The sequence below is a fragment of the Mobula hypostoma genome, chromosome 17 (genome assembly GCF_963921235.1).
Source record: "Mobula hypostoma chromosome 17, sMobHyp1.1, whole genome shotgun sequence".
Lineage (NCBI taxonomy): Eukaryota > Metazoa > Chordata > Chondrichthyes > Myliobatiformes > Myliobatidae > Mobula > Mobula hypostoma.
In genome coordinates this window covers 4,255,279-4,274,777 of record NC_086113.1, presented here as the reverse complement: position 1 = coordinate 4,274,777, position 19,499 = coordinate 4,255,279, and the positions used below count along the sequence as shown (strand labels likewise).

Below are 19,499 nucleotides of genomic sequence, written 5' to 3'. Positions count from 1 at the left end.
AGCTTCTTACTGAGGGCGAATGACCAGTAAAAATATGACACCAAATAAAACCAATTCAATTATGATCAGCTCCCAACTATTTGACGGACCAACTTTATTCACCATATACATTTACATGTGTTCGGAATTCACTAGGATGTATATTAGTCAGGGTGCAACATGCAACAAGAAACAAAAACATTCAACAATTATGAAGAATTAAAAATTATATAAAAAAAATAAAGTTGGAGATTAAAAGTACAGATATGGAGTAACAAGTGCATTCATAGAGAGCCTATAAAACTATTCACCACCCCCCCCCGGAAGTTTTCATTTTTTATTGTTTCATAACACTGAATCACAGTGGATTTAATTTGACTTTTTTGACACTGATCAACAGAAAAATACTGCTTTCTGTAGAAGTGAAAACAGATCTCCACAAAGTGATCTAAATTAATTACAAATATAAAACACATAATAATTGATTGCATAATTACTCACTCCCTTCAAGTCAGTATTTAATAGATGCACCTTTGGCAGCAGTTAGAGACTTGAGTCTGTATGGATAGGTCTCTGTCAGCTTTGCACACCTGGACACTGCAATTTTTCCCCATTCTTCTTTACAAAACTGCTCAAGCTCTGTCAGATTGCATGGGGGTCATGAGTGAACAGCCCTTTTCAAGTCCAGCGACAAATTCCCAATTGGATTGAGGTCTGAACTCTGACTTGGCCAGTCCAGGTCACTAACTTTGTTAATTTTAAGCCATTCCTTTATGCTTGGAGTCATTTTCTTGCTGGAAAACAAATCTTCTCCCAAGTCGTAGTTCTCTTGCAGACTGCATCAGGCTTTCCTCCAGGATTTCCCCAGATTTTGCTGCATTCATTTTACCCTCTACCTTCACAAGCTTTCCAGGACCTGCTGCAGTGAAGCATCCCCACAGCATGACGCAGTCACCACCATGCCTCACAGTAGGGATGGTGTTTTTGATGATGTGTGGTGTTTAGCTTACACCAAACATAATGTTTGGTCTGATAGCCAAAAAGTTCGGTTTTGGTTTAATCAGACTATAGAACCTTCTTCCAGTTGACTTCAGAGTCTCCCACATGCCTTCTGGCAAATTCTAGCCATGATTTCACGCAAGTTTTTTTTTCAACAGCGGTTTTCTCTTTGCTACTCTCCCATAAAGCTGTGACTGGTGAAGCACCCGGATGAAAGATGTTTTATGCACAGTCTCTCCCATCTCAGCCACTGAAGCTTGTAACTCCTCCAGAATTGTCATAGGTCTCTTGGTGGCCTCCCCCACTAGTCCCCTTCTTGCACGGTCACTCAGTTTTGGAGAAAGAGCTGCTCTAGACAGATGTAAGCCGTGCCATATTCTTTCCATTTCTTGATGATTGACTTAACTGTACTCCAAGGGATATTGAGTGACTCGGAAATTTTCTTGTATCCATCTCCTGACTTTTCAATAACCTTTTCGCGGTGTTGCTTGGAGTGTTCTTTTGTCTTCATGATGTAGTTTTCACCAGGATAGTGACTCACCAGCAGTTGAACCTTCCAGATATAGGTGTATTTTTACTACAATCAATTGAAACATCTTGACTGCACACACGTCTCCAAAAAAAAACAGATCTCCATTTAACTAATTATGTGACTTCTAAAACTGATTGGTTGCACCCGTGATGATTTGGTGCATCACATCAAAGGGGGTGAATACTTGTGCAATCAGTTATTTTGTGTTTTATTTCTTTAACTAATTTAGATCACTTTGTAGAGATCTGTTTTCACTTTGACACAAAAGAGTCTTCTTCTGTTGATCAGTGTCATAAAAGCCAAATTAAATCCATTGTGATTCAATGTTGTAAAACAATAAAACATGAAAACATCCAAGGGGCAGGGGTGAATACTTTTTATGGACACTGTACATAAATGGCAGCATTTACAAACGGCATTATAAAAAGTGCTTTACCGTGTTTACAGTGCAGGAACGGGGCTAATTAATAGAGGGGGCAGGGAGGCTAACTAGAATGGTTGATCAGATTAATTGCCTGGGGGAAGGAAATTTTAAGAAGGCGTGAAGTTTTTCATCCATTCTGTGGATGGGGCTGCATCTGGCTGCCGCCTCTTGCATGAGTCTGTACTGCAACTGGCTCTACCTGTTTACATTGGAACAAGATTTCAACAAACTCTCTTTAATAAAGCTGCCAAAAGGGCAGGTGAGTGTGTCAGCATTTAAATGCAGGTGGCAGGCTGCTCTCGAAGCCAATGTACCAGCAGGAATAGCAACAAGAGTCGCTCTTTAAGTCATTGTTCAAACTGCAAGTGGAGTATTGTGAGCAGTGTTGGGCCCTTTAGAAAAGATGTGCTGGCGTTAGAGAGGAGAGTCATGAGAATTACCCCAGGAATGAAAAGGTTAATGCACAAGGAGCATTTGATAGCTCTGGGTGTGTATTCACTGGAGTTCTGAAAAATGAAGGTGGGGGGTGGGGGAGAATCTCACTGAAATCTATTAAATATTGTGGATATGGAGAGGGTGGAGAGAAAAGACATCCCTTAAGAAGAGAGATGTCCTTTAGCCAGGGGGCGGTGACTTTGTGAAACTCATTACCACAGATGGCTGTGGACGTAGAGGCCAAGGCAGAGTATACTTAAAGTGGAGATTGATAGGTTCTTGATTAGTAAGGGTATCAAAGGTTACAGGGAGAAGGCAGGAGAATGAGGGAAAATAAATCAGCCATGATGGATGATGGAACAGCAAAGTAGACTCGAGGAGCCGAATGGCCTAATTTGCCCTCAGGTTTTATGTTCTTATGGTCTTAATATATGTTTTATTTTATTTCCAAAATACAAGCCCTTCCAGTCCAACAAGCCATACCATCCAGCAACCCACCCATTAACCCCAGCCTAATCACAGGACAATTGACAATGACCAGTTAACCTACTAACCAGTATGTCTTTGGACTGTGGAGGAAACTGGAGCACCCGGAGGAAATCCACGCGTTCACGGGGAGAACATACAAACTCCTTACAGAACTCAAAGTTGCAACGGTGTCGCTCTAAGTGCTACGACATGGTGGTGTGAGATTTTATTTCTAATAAACTGAAGGCCCTGTATTGTTCGAGTTTTGCACTATTTATTTTTTCACATGAATTGTCATGCTTTGTCTTGCATTGTACTGCTGCCACAAAACAAAATATTTCACGTCATACAAGTCAGCGACAAAAAGCCAGATTCTGTTTTTGAACCTCAGTTCGTATTTGACATTTGTCTTAAAGAGCTGTTGTCGACAGCCGTCAGCCCATTCCAACACACAGGCCAGAATAAATGCTAGACAATTGTCCTGGCAATAATCAAGCAGATGCATTCCGGCACAGATGATGCTCAAAATGGAGAGAAAAATATCAAATTACTGCCTCTTAACTATAGAACATAGACCAGTATAAACATAGCCCTTCAGCCCACAATGTTGTGCCTACCTTTTAACCTAACCCTTCCCTCCTCCACAGCCCTCCACTTTTCTATCATCCATGTGCTTAAGAGTTTCTCAAATGTCCCTAACGTGTATGTCTCTACCACCATCCCAGTACCCACCACTATCTGTGTAAAAGTTCATCTTTGACATCCTTCCTAGATTTTGTCCAATCGCCTTAAAATTATAAACAAGAGACTACACACAAAATGCTGGAGGAACTCAGTGGGCTTGAAAATTACTCCTTTTAGTATTAGCCATAAAATAGAGTCGGCATATTATAAATCATACAGCGTTAGATACAGAGTTTACCTAATATTACAAGAATATACATTTTCATAGCAAACTACAAGATAATTCCAATGTCCAAATCAAACACCTCCAACTGCACCCATCAGTTTCCACAAATAAAGACTTCAAGACACGTGAACCTTATTTGTCACATGTACATCCAGACATACAGTGAAATGTGTCATTTGCACCAATGTCCAACACAGTATGAGGATTGTGCTGAAGGCAGCCCACAAGTGTCATTGCCCTTCCAGCACCAACACAGCATGCCCACAACTCAATAACCCTAACCCACATGCCCTTGGAACATGGGAGGAGACTGGAACACTCAGGGAAAACCCACGCGGCCACAGGGAGAGCTCTTTACAGACGGTGTTGGGAATCGAACCCCGATCTTACAGCTGGTGCTGTAAAGCGTTATGCTAACCACTATGCTCCTGTGCCGTCCAAACTATATGTACCCAGGAAAGCTGGACAGTAATAGGATTTTCAAGCAATACATCCCTTCTTTCAAAAAGAATGAAATTACACATCTGGGAGTAATTTCACAAGTCTGCAATCTATAAGGAGTACAGATCACATACAGAAGAATTACCCTTAAATTGTTTGAACTTTGTCATTCAATTTTATGCATAAATGCATAGACATGTCTGTGATGCCTTAGATTCCCAGATTTTCTCTCTTCCGCATGAGTTTGCCCAAGCTGGGGCACGACTCCCAAGGGCAGCATGGTAGGTTAGAGGCTAGTGTGAAGCTAACACAATGCTACTGACCCGGTTTCAATCTGTACATTCTCCCCATGACCACGTGGGTCACCTCCGGGTGCTCCAGTTTCCACCCACATTCCAAAGACAAGGGGTTTAAGGTTTGTAAACTGCGGGCACGCTATGTCACACTGGAGGGCTACCCTGGCACGTCCTTGAACTGGCGCAAGCAATACGCTTCACTGTTTGTCTTGATATACACTCGGTGGCCACTTTATTAGGTACACCTGCTCGTTAATGCCAATATCTAATCAGCCAATCAGGTGGCAGCAACTCAATGCATAAAAGCACACAGACATGGTCAAGAGGTTCAGCTGTTATTCAGACCAAACATCAGAACGAGGAAGAAATCCTCGTGCGGCCATTCCAAATGATATCGATTACATGTAACTAGGGGACCGTGCACAATCCGGATTTGATGGAGACAGCCATGAGAAGTGCAGAGGAACACCTGGAGTAACCTCTGAAATGCCCGCTTCACTGCCACTTGCTACTGCGCGATTGAGAATCTCCGGAGGGGAAGGCCCCAAATCCTCGGCTTTGCCTATTGCCTGTTGCCGGGGCCGGGGTTGGAACGCTCAGCAGAGATGGTGCTCGGTGCTCGGTGCTGGATTGTGGTCGGATGCTTCCAGTATGCTGCATCAGCAAGTTGGCGGTGCTGGAGGTTTACCATCTGCGTGAGATGATGGGACTTTCGAGAGACTTTGAGACTATTACCGTACCATGGTCTGTTCTTATCAAATTACAGTATTGTTTGCACTGTTGTAACTATATGTTATAATTATGTGGGTTTTTTTTTAGTTTTTAAGTCGGTTTGTCATGTGTTTCTGTGATATCATTCTGGAGAAACATTGTATCATTTATTAATGCATGCATTACTAAATGACAATAAAAGGGGACTGCGTGTCCTCATAATCTAATCTAAATGTGATCTAAGTGACTTGCCCGTGGAACGATGGTGCCAGGCAAGGCAGCTTGAGAATCTCCTGGGATTTTTCAGGAACAACTTTGTCTGGAGTTTATAGAGAATGGTGCGAGAACAAAAAACATCCAGTGACAGGCAAAAACGAGGAAATCTGCAGATGCTGGAAATTCAAGCAACACACATCAAAGTTGCTGGTGAGCGCAGCAGGCCAGGCAGCAACTCCAGGAAGAGGTGCAGCCGACGCCTCGGGCCGAGACCCTTCCAGAGGCAGCTCTGTGGGTGAAAGTGCCTTGTTAATGAGAGAGGTCAGCTGACAGCAACTCAAGCAACCACGCATTACAATAATGACATGCAGAAGAGCATCTCTGAACACACAACACGACAAACCTTGAAGTGGATGGGCTACAGGAGCAGAAGATTATGAAGAGATGTATTCATACTCACAACCACCAGTAAAGAGACAAAAAAAAACCTATTGTTGTCCAGCCTACATCAATAATTCACTACTCTCCGAGCTGAGAGGTAGTAATTTGCCCAAGTTAGGAACTGTTTCTGACACGTAGTACCTCCAAACCATACTGACTAGCACAATCGCTTTACAGCACCAGCAAAGACCAATTGGAGTTCGATTCCCACGACTGTCTGTAAAGAGTTTGTATGGTCTCCCCATGACTTGGTATTTTCTTCAGGTGCTCTGGTTTCCTCCCACATTCCAAACACAAGACACAGGTACCAGATTAGGTTATTTAGCCCATTGAGTTTGCTGAGGCATTCCATTGTGGCCAATTTATTACCCCTCTCACCCCAATCTCCTGCCTTCTCCCAGTAACATGTGACACCCTGTCTAATCAAGAACCTATCAACCTCCATTTTAAATATATTTAATCACTTGGCTTCTGTGGTAAAGAATTTCAGACTCACCACACTCTGCGTAAAGAAACTCTTCCTCATCACAGACAGTTAGATTTAGAATTAATAGGCATACTGTGCTGGCACCAGCAATACAGTAACACTTGCAGGCTGCCCCCAGTATAATCCAAGGATGGTCTGCGTAGGTCACTCACACAAAACAAAGCATTTCACCGTGTTTCGATATACATTTGACAAATAAAGCTGATGTTTCAAAGTTCAAAGTAAATTTATTATCAAAATACGTGTATGTCACCACATATGACCAACAGATTCATTTTCTTGTGCACATTTAGAGTCAATTGACAGAAGCAGCATGGACGTTTCAATGTGTTTCTGGGTGGGGGGAACAGACGTTAAAACAGGCGTCTCATCCTGGGGAAGCAGCAGACGTGTTCTCCGAGGTTTATTAATGAGCCACAGCTGCAGACCAAGTTCTCCACTCCCTCCTCCCCCCGCCACCACCCCTTCCCTCAATCTCATGTTTCTGACTCCCATAATTAGTCGACTTCTCCTTATTTCTACAAACAAGAGTCTCAACTGCCAACTGATTGACATTTATTCTCAACAATTGATGTCCTAGATATTTATAGCTTATTTATTATTTTCTTTTTTTTTGTATTTGCACAGTCTGTTGTCTTTTGTACACTGGCTGTTTGTCTATCTTTGTCATGTATGGTTCTTCATTGATCCTGATGCATTTCTTTGAATGCCTGCAAGAAAGCAAATTTCAGGGTAGTGTCTGGTGACATACGTGTACCTTGATAATATATTTACTTTCAACTTGGATTAGGTTACCAGACAGTTGATGCATCCAAACACTGACACAACCTAAATGACAACATACAAATTTAAATACATTTAAAACTAAGAAGTAAACTGCTTGCTTCATTGAAAATGCCAGGGGTCTATAAGGATGTTGTCAGAACTAGAGGGGCTGAGTTATAGAGAAAGATTGAATAGGTTAATACTTTGCAAGCAGGCTTTTATCCACTGAGGTTGATAAAGACTAGAACTAGAGGCCATAAGGGCAAAAGGTGCAATATTTAAGTGGAACACGAGGGGGACAGAGGGTGGCGCGAGTGTGCAATGAGTTGCTGGCACAAGTGGTGGATGCGGGTCTGATTTCAGCATTAAAGTGAAGTTTGGACAGGTACGTGGACAGGAGGGCACGGTGGGTACAGTCCGGGTGCAGGTCAATGGGACAGGGTGGAAGAAGTTTGGGCAGATCTGAAGGATAGTGCTCTATGACTCGAATGCACACTACACCAAGAGATTTCTATAAAAACTCCGCTGCCTAAAGACAGAAAACATCGCATCATATGTCAAAGGTAGAAACAGGAGAGGATGCGGAACGAGAAATTGAAACAGTGAATGTACATTTAAGGAAAAATGAACAAACAGGAGGGAGAAGGGAACAGAGGTCATGTTCTCTTCTTACTGTTGCCATCAGGAAGGAGGTACAGGAGTTTCAGGACTCATACCACCAGGTTCAGGAACAGTTACTACCCCTCAACCATCAGGCTCCTGAACCAAAGAGGAAAATTTCATTCAGCTTCACGTCCCCGAACTGTTCCAAGAACCAAAGGACTCACTTTCAAAGATTTCTTCATCTCATGTTCTCAGTATTTATTTATTTATTTGCACTTTGGTTGCTTGCCCATCTTTGTTGTGTGTGGTTCTTAACTGATTCCATTGTGTTTCTTTGTACTTCTTTACATTTACTGTGAATGCCTGCAAGAACATGAATGTCAGGGTTGGATATGGTGACCCATATGTACTTTGATAATGAATTTACTTTGAACTCATGAGAAAATGTATTCACTTGAATCATCTCGAAAGATCGTGACGACAAGTGAAATGGAAGCCCAGTTTAAAACGTCATTTGTAAAAGAAGTTGAATGCTCATTGAACACAATATTCATCAAGCCTGATTAAACCTTCTTGTGAGTGAAGTTTGAAAATGACCGTTATCCAGGAAATTCAAATGAAAATTCCCAGTTGATAAGTAGAAGTGGGTTTGGTTGGAATATTGAGCTAACAAGCAAATCCATGGAGTTCTTCCGCAAAAGGCACGCACGTCCCCAGCAACGACAGCATCCACGAGATGTAGCCTCAAGAAAGCAATATCTGACCGATATCCCCACCATCCGGGCCATGCCACCTTCTTGCAGTTCCCATTGGGCATGAGGTACAGAAGCCGGAAGTCCCACACCACCAGGTTCAGGAACAGCGACTTCCCTTCGACCATTCGGATCCAGAGCCGACCAGCAAAACCTTCATCTCTACAAGTCAGCAAGACTATGACCACTCAGATCACTTTGCACTAGAATGGACTTCAGTTCTGTTCTTCTCTTGTAAAAATCGTGCATCATTAATGTTTTTCTTGTAAATACTGCTTATCTAATGCTCTGTCCCTGTGATGATGCTGCAAATAAGTTTTTCCCTGCACCTGTACACATATGGACTTCTGCAGATGACAATAAAGTTGACTTCGACTGTCTTGGCAATGGTTCTACACCTATTTTCCAGTTACAGTGGAGAACATTCTGACTGGTTGCATCACTGTTTAGTATGGAGATCTAATGCACGTGACTGGGAAAAACTGCAGCCTCAGCCATCTCCATCATGACACTAGTCACCCCACCATCAAGGACATGGTCAAAAGGCAGCATGTCAACAAGTTGGCATTCATCATGAAGGATACTGCCCTCTTCTCATTACTACTATCAGGGAGGAGGTACACTGAAGATGCACACTAAGGGACCAACTTTATTCGCCATATACATTTACATGCATCAGAAATTTGCTGTGGTGTGAGAGACAACAAAAAACTTCAACATTCAATAACTATACAGATTAAATAATTATAAAAAATAAAATTAAAAGTACAGATATGGAATAAAATGCACATGAATACACAAATACTAGTATGTATTTACAATGCAAACAGTATTATTCAAAGTTTTAGGAAGTTTCTTTCCCTCAGCCGTGAGATTTCTGAACAGTCCATGAACACCAACTTACCACTAATTTGTTTAAATATTCTTATTGTAACTGACAGTAGTTTTTATGTCTTGCTCTGTATGGCTGCCAGAAAACAACAATTTTATGACATATGTCAGTGTTAAACCCAATTCTGAATCTGACAGTTCAAATGGTCTGATGTCAATATCAGTTTGAATTTAACTAGTCTGAACTGATCTAGTAAACCCAACAACATACTTCATCACTGAATCACCACTGGAGCCACAAAGAATAATACCAAGTTTTCAGCATCCCACACTCTGAATGGATTGGTTTTATCCACACTTCTGCACAATGTGGCCAGTGTAATGCACAAAGAATATTTACCATCCTGGCAGTTACTGGCATCCTGCTGAGAAGAGTTGTTGTTTGTGAACTGCCATACTTGGTTTTGTGGAAAATAGACTAAATCTGAGGACAAGAGATGGCAACTCAGCACCCAAACTCATTCTATCACAAGATATAGAAGCAGAATTTGCCCATTTAGCCCATCGTCTGTTCTGCGATTTCACTATGAGTGATTTATTTTCCCTCTCAACCCCATTCTCCTGCCTTCTCCCCGTGACTTCTGATGCCCTGACTAATCAAGAACCCGTCACCTCCGCTTTAAGTATGCCCAATGACTTGGCCTTTACATTCAATCATATCAGATCTGTTTGTGGCCGTGTGACCATGTGGGTTTCCTTTGAGTGCTCTGGTTTCCTCCCATAATTCAAGGATGTACCGGTCAGGGTTAATGAGCTGTGGCCATGGTATGTTAGTGCTGGAAATGTGGCTGCACGTGCAGACTGCCCTCAGCAAGATCCTCGCTGATTTGATTTGATGAAAACTATGCCTATAACTCCACATGTTGATGTACATGCAACAAATAAAACTAACCTTTACAAAAAAAAACATATCACAAAAATATCACTTCTGAATAACCCAGGTCTGACCTGAAGGCCCCCATCTCCACAAGAACCTGGACTCCACCACAGGACATATGAAACCCTTTAATTGCCCAGAAGGCTCAAGCTCTTGTATGAGTCAGAATGCTGGTGCGTGACAGAGCAGTTCCTTGCCAAAATGTCACCATTCCACACTATGAGCCTCCGGAAACTCCCCTGTATCTTCTGGACGAGAAAGATCTCCAACCACGCCATACTCCTTCAGTGTCACCAAGAAGACATGGCCACAATCCTCACTGGGCTGGGCACGTAATGAGAAGAGAAGCCAGCTCCATCATCAAGATAGAATATCACTGGACTCCCGAAGGGCAGAGGAAACTTGGGAGACCAAAGACAACTCGGCACTATTCCATAGAGGCAGAAATGAGAATCTTGAACCACAGATGGGCATAATAGAGAAGATGGCCAAGGACAGACAGCAATGGAGGACTTCATCACTGCTCTAAGCACCAGCAGTGTAATCGGCAGCAACTATCCAAGACATACCCTCCTTTCATTACTACAATCGGGGTGGAGGCACAGGAGCCAAAAGATATGCTCTCAATAATTAAGAACAGCTTCTTCCCCTCTGCCATCAGATTGCTAAACACAACCTCACTATTACGCTCTCTTTTTGCACTTATTATTTTTTAATATAACTTCTTGTTATAATTTAGAATGACTTGTGTTGCACTGTACTGCTATCATAAAACAAATCTCACAACATATGTCAGGCGCAATAAACCTGATTCAGATTCAGAAGTGTGCTTTTTAAAAATTGGCTATAAAAATCTAGACACTGTCTACCCGAACTTCAAATTGTACGATGGTATTACTGGAATGACACTGATTTTAATCCTTCTGATTAAAGAATATAGGACTAACAATAATACATTTTTAAATTGAAATACAGATCCCTAAGACAGGAAAGATGAATCTAATGAAGTTATGCATATATTGTCTGTGTATTCCTCAGACATTTTTAAATCAAATAAACCACATAACCAAATTTTAAATCTTCCCTCGTGTCCTCTTATGAAATTGCCCATGAAGATCAAATATCAAAAACAGTAGGCAAACAAAGCAACCAGTTCAGTATGTACTGCACTCTGTATTAATACCCAGAAATTTGTGCATGATAGGCCCCTATAAATCCTACATCACACTTGCTAAGTTTCACTTCAACACTAGTACTGAAACAGTTCCTTTCAAGAGACCACAGCCTTGTTGCTATACTCGATGTGTACAACAAAATTCAAGAATACAAGGATTTCAATACAGTCGATATGCTATGCTCTCTTAAGGGCCCCCGTTAAATTAAAGCCATTCAGATAAGACCGTAAGACACAGGAGCAGAATTGGGCTATTCAGCCCACCAAGTCTGCTCCACTATTCCATCGTGGCTGATTTATTATCCCTCTCCAACCTTATTCTCCTGCTTTCTCACTATAACCTTTGAAGCTCTGATTGATCAAAAACCTTTCAACCTCTGCTTCAAATATACCCAGTGACTTGGTCCCGCACAGATTCACTAACCTCTGGCTAAAGAAATTCCTCCTCATCTCTGTTCTAAAGGGATGTCCCTCTATTCTGAGGCTGTGCCCTCTGGTCCTGGACTCCCCCATTATAAGAAACATCCTTTCCTCATCTACTCTTTCTAGGCATTTCAGTATTCGATAGTTTTCAATGAGATCGCCCCTCATTCTTCTAAACCCCGGCAAGCACAGGCCCAGAGCCAACAAATGCCCCTCATACATTAACACTTTCATTCCCAGAATCATTCTCATGAACTTCCTCAGAACCCTCTCCAATGCCAGCACATCTTAGATAAGAGGCTTACAATATTCCTAGTGCAGACTGACCAGTGCCTTACCAAGTCTCAGCATTATACCCTTGCTTTCATATTCTAGTCCTCTTGATAGCCTCTACAGCCCTGAAGTGGCCTTGTTAAATTGACTTTCTGTTCTGTACCACCTGTTGGCCTGACTAACTTGTGACATTCAGAAATATAATTGCAGTGTTCACAAATTGTGCCTGAGGAAGATGCATTGAACAAGCCCGTGTGCCTGTATTTAGATTTCCAGATCAAGGAAAATTATCATGACCAGAATGTTGCCTCAAGAAAGCAGCATCCATCATCAAGGACTCAGTCCATCGTGGGTAAAGCCCTCCACACCACTGAGCAAATCTACACGGAGCGCTGTCACAGGAAAGTAACATCACCAGCGACCCCACCATCCAGACCATGCTCTCTTCTCGCTGCTGCCAACAGGAAGGAATTACAGGAGCCTCAGGTCCCACACCACTAGGTACAGGAACAGTTATTACCTCTCAACCATCAGGCTCTTGAAACAAAGGGATTAACTTCGCTCACCCCATCACTGACGTGCTCCAATAACCTATAGGCTCACTTTCAAGGATTCTTCATCTCATGTTCTCGATATTTAATGCTATTTATTTAGTATTATGATGAAACACCAACACCCTTGAATGGAAAATGCTACAAAAGTTATTGGTTATAGCCTAACCCATCATGGGTAAAGACCTCCCCACCCTAGAGCACAATGACATGGAGCACTGCACAAGAGCGTAGCTCCTGCAAGTTCAGGAACAGTTATTACCCTCCAACCATCAGGCTCCTGAACCACCACAGATAACTTCACTCACCTGAACGCTAAACTGATTCTGCAACCTACCAGCTCACTTTTAAGAACTCTACAACTCATGTTCTCAGTATAGAGAAATACTTGTCTTTTTTTTTGTACTTGAAGTTTGTTTTTTCCCCCCCGCACATTGGTTATTTATTAGTATACATCACTTATGAGATTATTAATGAGAAAATGAGATTCATTTTCATTTTCTTGCAGATATTCACAGTAGAACAGAGAAATACTATGGAATCAGTGAAAATCTACACACACAGACTGAAAAACAACCCAAGTGCTAAAGATTATGATTTCAGTCAAAAACTGCCTGTAAAAAAAGTTATGATAGCGCACATTCACTGAGAAAACCTAAAGTCAAGTGGAGTTTACTGTCATCTGCACCACTCCGTGTGCGCACAGGTGAAATGAAAAACTTACTTGCAACAGCATCACAGACACGGAGCATCAGGTAAAGATTTTAAAGATTAGCTTTTATGTCATCTGTTCACCAACACGTTGAAACATAGAGTGAAAGGTGTCTCTTGCGTCAAATCAAATCAACGAGGATTGTGCAAGTGTCACTACGCTGCTGGTGCCAAGGTGGCATGCCCACAACTTACTAACCCTAACCACAGTAACACACACAAAATGCTGAAGGAACTCAGCCTCTCTGATATCTTGGGCTGAGACCCTCCATAAGTAGCGATGAAGGGTCTTGGCCCGAGGTGTCGACTGTTTATTCCCCTCTATAGATGCTGTCTGGACTGCTGAGTTCCTCCAGCATTTTGCGCGTTACTCCGGACTGCCATGACCCGTGTTTAACTGCACATCTCTGGAATGTGGGAGGAAACTGGGGACATAGTAAAATCCCACATGGTCACAGACAGAAGGCGCATTCTCCTTACGGACAGATAGGATTCTGATTGGCGTCCACTGGCTCTGTAAAGTGTCGTGCAAGCCGGCATGCTAGCATGCAGCCCACAATACAAGTAGCATTCACAAGAAAAACACAAAACAGCTTTTTTTAAACAAGGGGGAAAAAAACAATTAGGACAAAAAAAAAAGTCTGATTTAGTGCAATGTGATCATAGTCACAAGAGATTCTGCAGATGCTGAAGGTACCCATCAGGGCAGGTAGCAATAAAGAGTCAATGTTTTGGGCTGAGACCCTTCAGAGGGACTGTTTATAAAGTGGTCATAGTGTTGCTGTACTGACTAGTCAGTGTGATGTTTGTCATTTCAAGTATATTATGCAAATTACACTAAACATTTGTTTCAGTGAACCTAAGAGCAGCAATTCAATTTCAAGAAGTCACTGCCAACCATTTATTCCCAGTTTATGGTTTCTGTATAAATTAACAGTCCGAACTCACTGACATTCCGTTATTGTACTATAACTCAAAGGGAAGAAACGTATCTAGGTTACAGAATTTCCAGAAACGAGAGCATGATGAGAACATGCCAGATTTTCTGAAATTTGATCAGATCTAAACCTAAAAAGAAAACATATTCTCAACCCAAAAAGGAGTCACTTTGCAGGATTTAATATGATTCCAGTGGCCAAAGTAGATAGAAACCAAAAAGAATTTAGGACTCGTTTCTGAACAGACCTGATAAGTGACCAGAACTCGAAATCATGAAAGAATTTCACAGATGGTAAATGACCAAGTCAAAACTGGACTTTTAAATATATTTCTTCTCAGTGATGTGATCCCCGCAGTAAAAGAGTAGCAAGGAACCACCAGAACACAGGGATTATGAATCAGCCTGCTATCCAGCAATCTGACAACATCCCAGCTACATAAGGTCAAATAATTATACATAATTATTAGCAAATTGCGTCAAATAATCATACATCATCAGTAGCCAAATAAAGTCAAATAATCCTACATAATTATTAGCCAAATAACATCAAACTATTTAAAATAAGTAATTACTTTTTTCGGGAGCTGCTGAGGTACCAGATCAGATTCAGAATAATTCCCCGGTGAGTTTATAAATGACCCACTGCGGACCCTGACACTTTGTTGACAGCACTGATAACCCTCTCAGCACAAAGCCACCTCTTCACACCTCCAGTTTCCCGTGTGACCACAGAACCTCTGCAATTCGGGGGGAAGATTCCTGCACACGCACACTCCACTTCAAGAGTCTCTAAGCCCCTCACCAGCAAAACAGTGGACTCCAAAACGAACAGCATAGGATGCCTGAGTTCCTCCACCGCCTTGTGCCCAGGCCACCAAGTGCGCTGACTGCTGATGGGACCCAATCCTCAGCCCCCTCCCCCGCCCACCAACAGCGAGGAAAGTTTCAAACTACCAAGCCGAAACTTGCGGTAAACATCTCAGCCGGTGTCTGATGCGTGCTTTGGATCTAAAAAACGCAAAAAATCGGGCCTCCATCCCATCTTCTATCGCAGCGCAGCCCCGCCAGCGCCAGGAGGTGAATGATTAACCCGCTCCTGATGGGCAAAACAACTGCCTCTCGCCTCCTGACCGTCACGCTGATCATTTAACCCCGAGCAACCCACCAACCTGCAGTTCGGCGGCGGATCCAACGTGATATCGGCCAGCTCCTTCTGGATCCTGTGAATCAGAAAACGTTGATTTTCTTAAATAAACACACACACACTCACATCCCGCGGCACCCGCTCCGGACCAGCGCCGGTCGCTCTCCGGAGACCCCCCCTCGCTCAAGTTGACGGAATTTAAAGTGAAGAAAAGGGGAAATAAAGCGAAAAGACCCTGACCTCTGCATGAGGAGAAAGCAAACATGGCCGCTTGTGGTAGGCTCCAAGAAGCCAAGCACCGTGAACATTTCCCCCCACCTCGGTGTCCCCGGCTCCCGGGAGGGGCGAGCGCCGGGTGCCGCGGCAGCCCGAGAGGGCGGCTGACAGCCGAGGAGGGGGCCGGGGGTTCAAATCGCGGCGCTGCCTTTCTGCACAAAGCGATTTTTAGCTCCTATGCAAATCAACCTCGGGTATTAAAGTGAAGCGAGGGTGAGGGAGAGAGAGAAAGCGGGGGGCAAGTCCTGAGTCGCTCGCACTCACACTCACCTCTTGGCGCTGGTGGTGAGCAGTTTGGGGTTCTTGCTCATGGTGTTAGTCTTGCTTTCTCGTTTCCTCTTGTTTCCGCCGCCGCTGCCTCCGCCGCCGCCGTTGTTGTGGTTGCCGTCCGTCTCCCCGTCGGCTGCGGGCGGCGAGCAGCTGGGAGAGGACGAGGAGGGGCTGGAGCTCGCCCTCGAGTCGTCATCCGACATCGCGGCCGCCGGCACAAACGCTTTCCCTTGTGCTGAGACACGACAGTGTGAGTGTGTGTGTGTCTCACACTCACTCTCACCAACTACCCACCCACAACACCAACTAAACACCCGGGAAATACAACAAAGGACTTTAACAACAGGAATCACGACACACAGAGAGAAATAAAAGTAAATAGCCAAGCAACAGATCAGTACCCAAAGAGGAAATTGTACATAGAGAGGGCGAGGATACAATGTCACTCCGAGTGAGTCACAGTGTATCTGTGTAGTGTAATACTCAGAGGCGTAACTCATGGACAAACACTCACGGGGTAATATCCCGTCACGCGTTCTTGTAACACCACGGTGAGGAGTTACTCTCTCCTCCCCACCCCACCCCTACTCTACCTCCCTCTCCTTCCCTCGTCCCCATCCTCTCCTTGCCCACCCTCCATCTCCCCTACTTCTCCCCGTTTCCCTCCTCGGTCTCCTCCCCTCCCTCAGCACCTTCCCAAGCCTCCACCCTTCCCTCCATCCCCCTCCATCTCCTCCTCCCTTCCCCTCCTCTCCCTCCCCTCATCCCCTCTCCCCTCCCTCCCCCTCCTCTACCTCCCTTCCCTCCCGTCTACTTCCCCTCCCTCACTCCCTCCCCCCTCCCCCCAGGGGCCAGGTAGAATGCAGAAGGACTTAGACAGATTTGGAGAATGGGCAAGAAAGTGGCAAATGAAATACAGTGTTGGAAAATGCACGGTCATGCTCTTTGGTAGTAGAAATAAATGTGCAGACTATTTTCTAAATGGGGAGAAAATCTAGAAATCTAAGATGCAAAGGGACTTGGGAGTCCTTGTGCAGAACACCCTAAAGGTAAACTTGCAGGTAGAGTCAGTGGTGAGGAAGGCAAATGCAATGTTAGCATTCATTTCGAGAAGTCTAGAATACCAGAGCAGGGATGTGATACTGAGGCTTTATAAGGCACTGGTGAGGCCTCACCTTGAGTATTGTGAACAGTTTTGGGCCCCTCATCTTAGAAAAGGTGGGCTGGCATTGGAGAGGGTTCAGAAGACTTTCACTAGGATGATTCCAGGAATGAAAAGGTTACCATACGTGGAGTATTTGATGGCTCTGGGTCTGTACTCACTGGAATTCAGAAGGTTGAGGGGAATCTCATTGAAACCTTTTGAATGTTGAAAGGCCTAGACAGAGTAGATGTGGAAAGGATGTTTCTCCTAGTGGGGGGAGTCTAGGACAAGAGGGCACAGCCTCAGGATAGATGGGCATCCATTTAAAACAGAGATGTGGATAAATTTCTTTAGCCAGTGGGTGGTGAATTTGTCACTACAGGCAGCTGTGGAGGCCAGGTCGATGGGTGTATTTAAGGCAGGGATTGATAGATTCTTGATTGGACACGGCATCAAAGGCTGGGGAGTGGGGCTGAGGAGGGGAAAATGGATCAGCCATGATTGAGAGGCAGAGCAGACTCGATGGGCCAAATGGCCTAATTCTGCTCCTATGTCTTACGGTCCTATTTTAGAGTAGGTTACAATCTTGCTGTTCATATTTCACAAGAGAAACATTTTGCTTGCTTTCTCATGAGTAAAACACAATGACTTGTGAATTGAATTAAATAGGCACGTGTGTTTTATATATACAGTATATCAGAATTGTTCTGTCAGAGACATCTAACATCTTGTGAGTGTTACTCTGCATTTCCAGCATCTGCAGAATCTCTCGTGTTGATGTTCTGTATTGTAAAAAGACCCTGATTTATTGTGTGGTCAGCTTGGAAAGAACCTACATTTTGATGTGTCACCTTTGGTCACCCTGGTTTTCCAAACCACTGGAGAACCAATGAAGAACTTCTGAAAGATCAAGGAATATTTACTAATAAAGTACGTAGATACAGAAAGGTGCCGGTAAAGGACCAGGAACATCATAAAGGATGCCACCCACTGTGCTCATGGGCGGTTTGACCAATTCATCAGGGAGGAAGCTATGTAGCATCCACACCAGGACGACCAACTCAAAAACAGTTAGCAACTCCACCCACTAACCCACCGCTCGACACCCTTAATCACCATTACTTTATCATTTCCTGGCAGACATTTCCTATCTGGACATTAAATCAAGTTGTATATAAGCCATTTTATGTATTTATGTGTTTTTTGTGCCTCACCCGATCTGCAGTAACAAATATTTTGTTCTCCTTTACACTTGTGTGTACGGGGAATGACATTAAACAATCTTGAAGCTTGAAAATGTCACCGCATACTACCCTGAGATTCTGAAATCAGAAAGACAGCCCTGGCAATGCAGGGAAGGTGACAGGTAATCCACACACAGCAAATTCCCACAAGTAGAAAGGTGATAATAGCCTTGAAATCTGTATTTTTATTGCTGGTAGTGAGTGGCCAGGTCCATGAGAATTCCCTTTTACTTGAAGGCAGCATTGCCAGAGTAGCAGTACTGAACAAAACAAAACAAAACAAAACAGCCCAAGAGACTCAGGGCCCAGTGTGAAGCTTTATTTTATTTAGAGATACAGGGTGGAACAGGGCCTTCAGACCCAACGAGCCGCACCGCCCAGTGACCCACCTATTTAACCCTATCTTCATCACAGCACCATTCACAATTATCAAGTAACCTACTAACCGGTGGGTCTTTGGACTGTGGGAGGAAACCAGAGCAAACGGAGGAAATCCACATGGTCATGGAGAAAACGTACAAGCACCCTTACAGGTAGCGCTGGAACTGAACTCCAAACTCTGTTGGCCCCAAGCTGTAATAGTGTCACACTAACTTCCTGTGCGTAATAATATGGCCATTGCATGTCTGCTCATGGCCTTCTGCTGCTGTAGCCCGTGCACTTCAAGGTTTGACCTGATGTGCGTTCAGAGATGCTCTTCTGCTCACCACTGTTGTAACATGTGGTTATTTGAGCTACTGTCACCTTCCTGTCAGCTCGAACCAGTCTGGCCATTCTCTCCTGATCTCTCTCATTAACAAGGTGTTTTTGCCCACAGAACTGCTACACTAGACTTTTATTTTGTTTTTCGCATCATTCTTTCCTCTTTTGAGGGAGTTCCTCCAGCATTTTGTGATTTTTTTTTCTGGATTTCCAGCATCTGCAAAACCTCTCGAGTTGTAGAGAGAAATCTGAGGCAGGTTGTGCTCTGAGTGTTGTTGAGGAAATGCCGATATCTGTTATCCCCACATCTTCCCTTACTTTCCCGTGGAAGGCTCCCTCAGGGACCCTGGAGTTAACCCCTCCCCAACCTCTCTGCACTCTCCCCTTCATTCACACCATTCCCAATACTCAAATCAGCCT

The 19,499-nt window shown here is 43.7% G+C and overlaps 1 protein-coding gene across 2 annotated transcripts in view; it reads right to left on the bottom strand.

Moving 5' to 3' along the window:
* LOC134357797 (ubiquitin-conjugating enzyme E2 E1-like) overlaps window positions 1-16,451 on the bottom strand; it is a 108,478-nt gene extending 92,027 nt beyond the window's left edge. Inside the window, exons 1-2 of one of the 2 annotated variants that reach the window (XM_063069452.1) lie at window positions 15,990-16,451; window positions 15,469-15,519 (exon numbers count right to left, since the gene is read on the bottom strand). In XM_063069452.1, coding sequence (XP_062925522.1) covers window positions 15,469-15,519; window positions 15,990-16,192 — 254 coding nt within the window. In that variant the 5' untranslated portion in view covers window positions 16,193-16,451. The remainder of the gene's footprint in view (window positions 1-15,468; window positions 15,520-15,989) is intronic. The other variant, XM_063069451.1, reaches the window with a different exon arrangement.
* Between the last annotated feature and the right edge of the window lie 3,048 nt (window positions 16,452-19,499).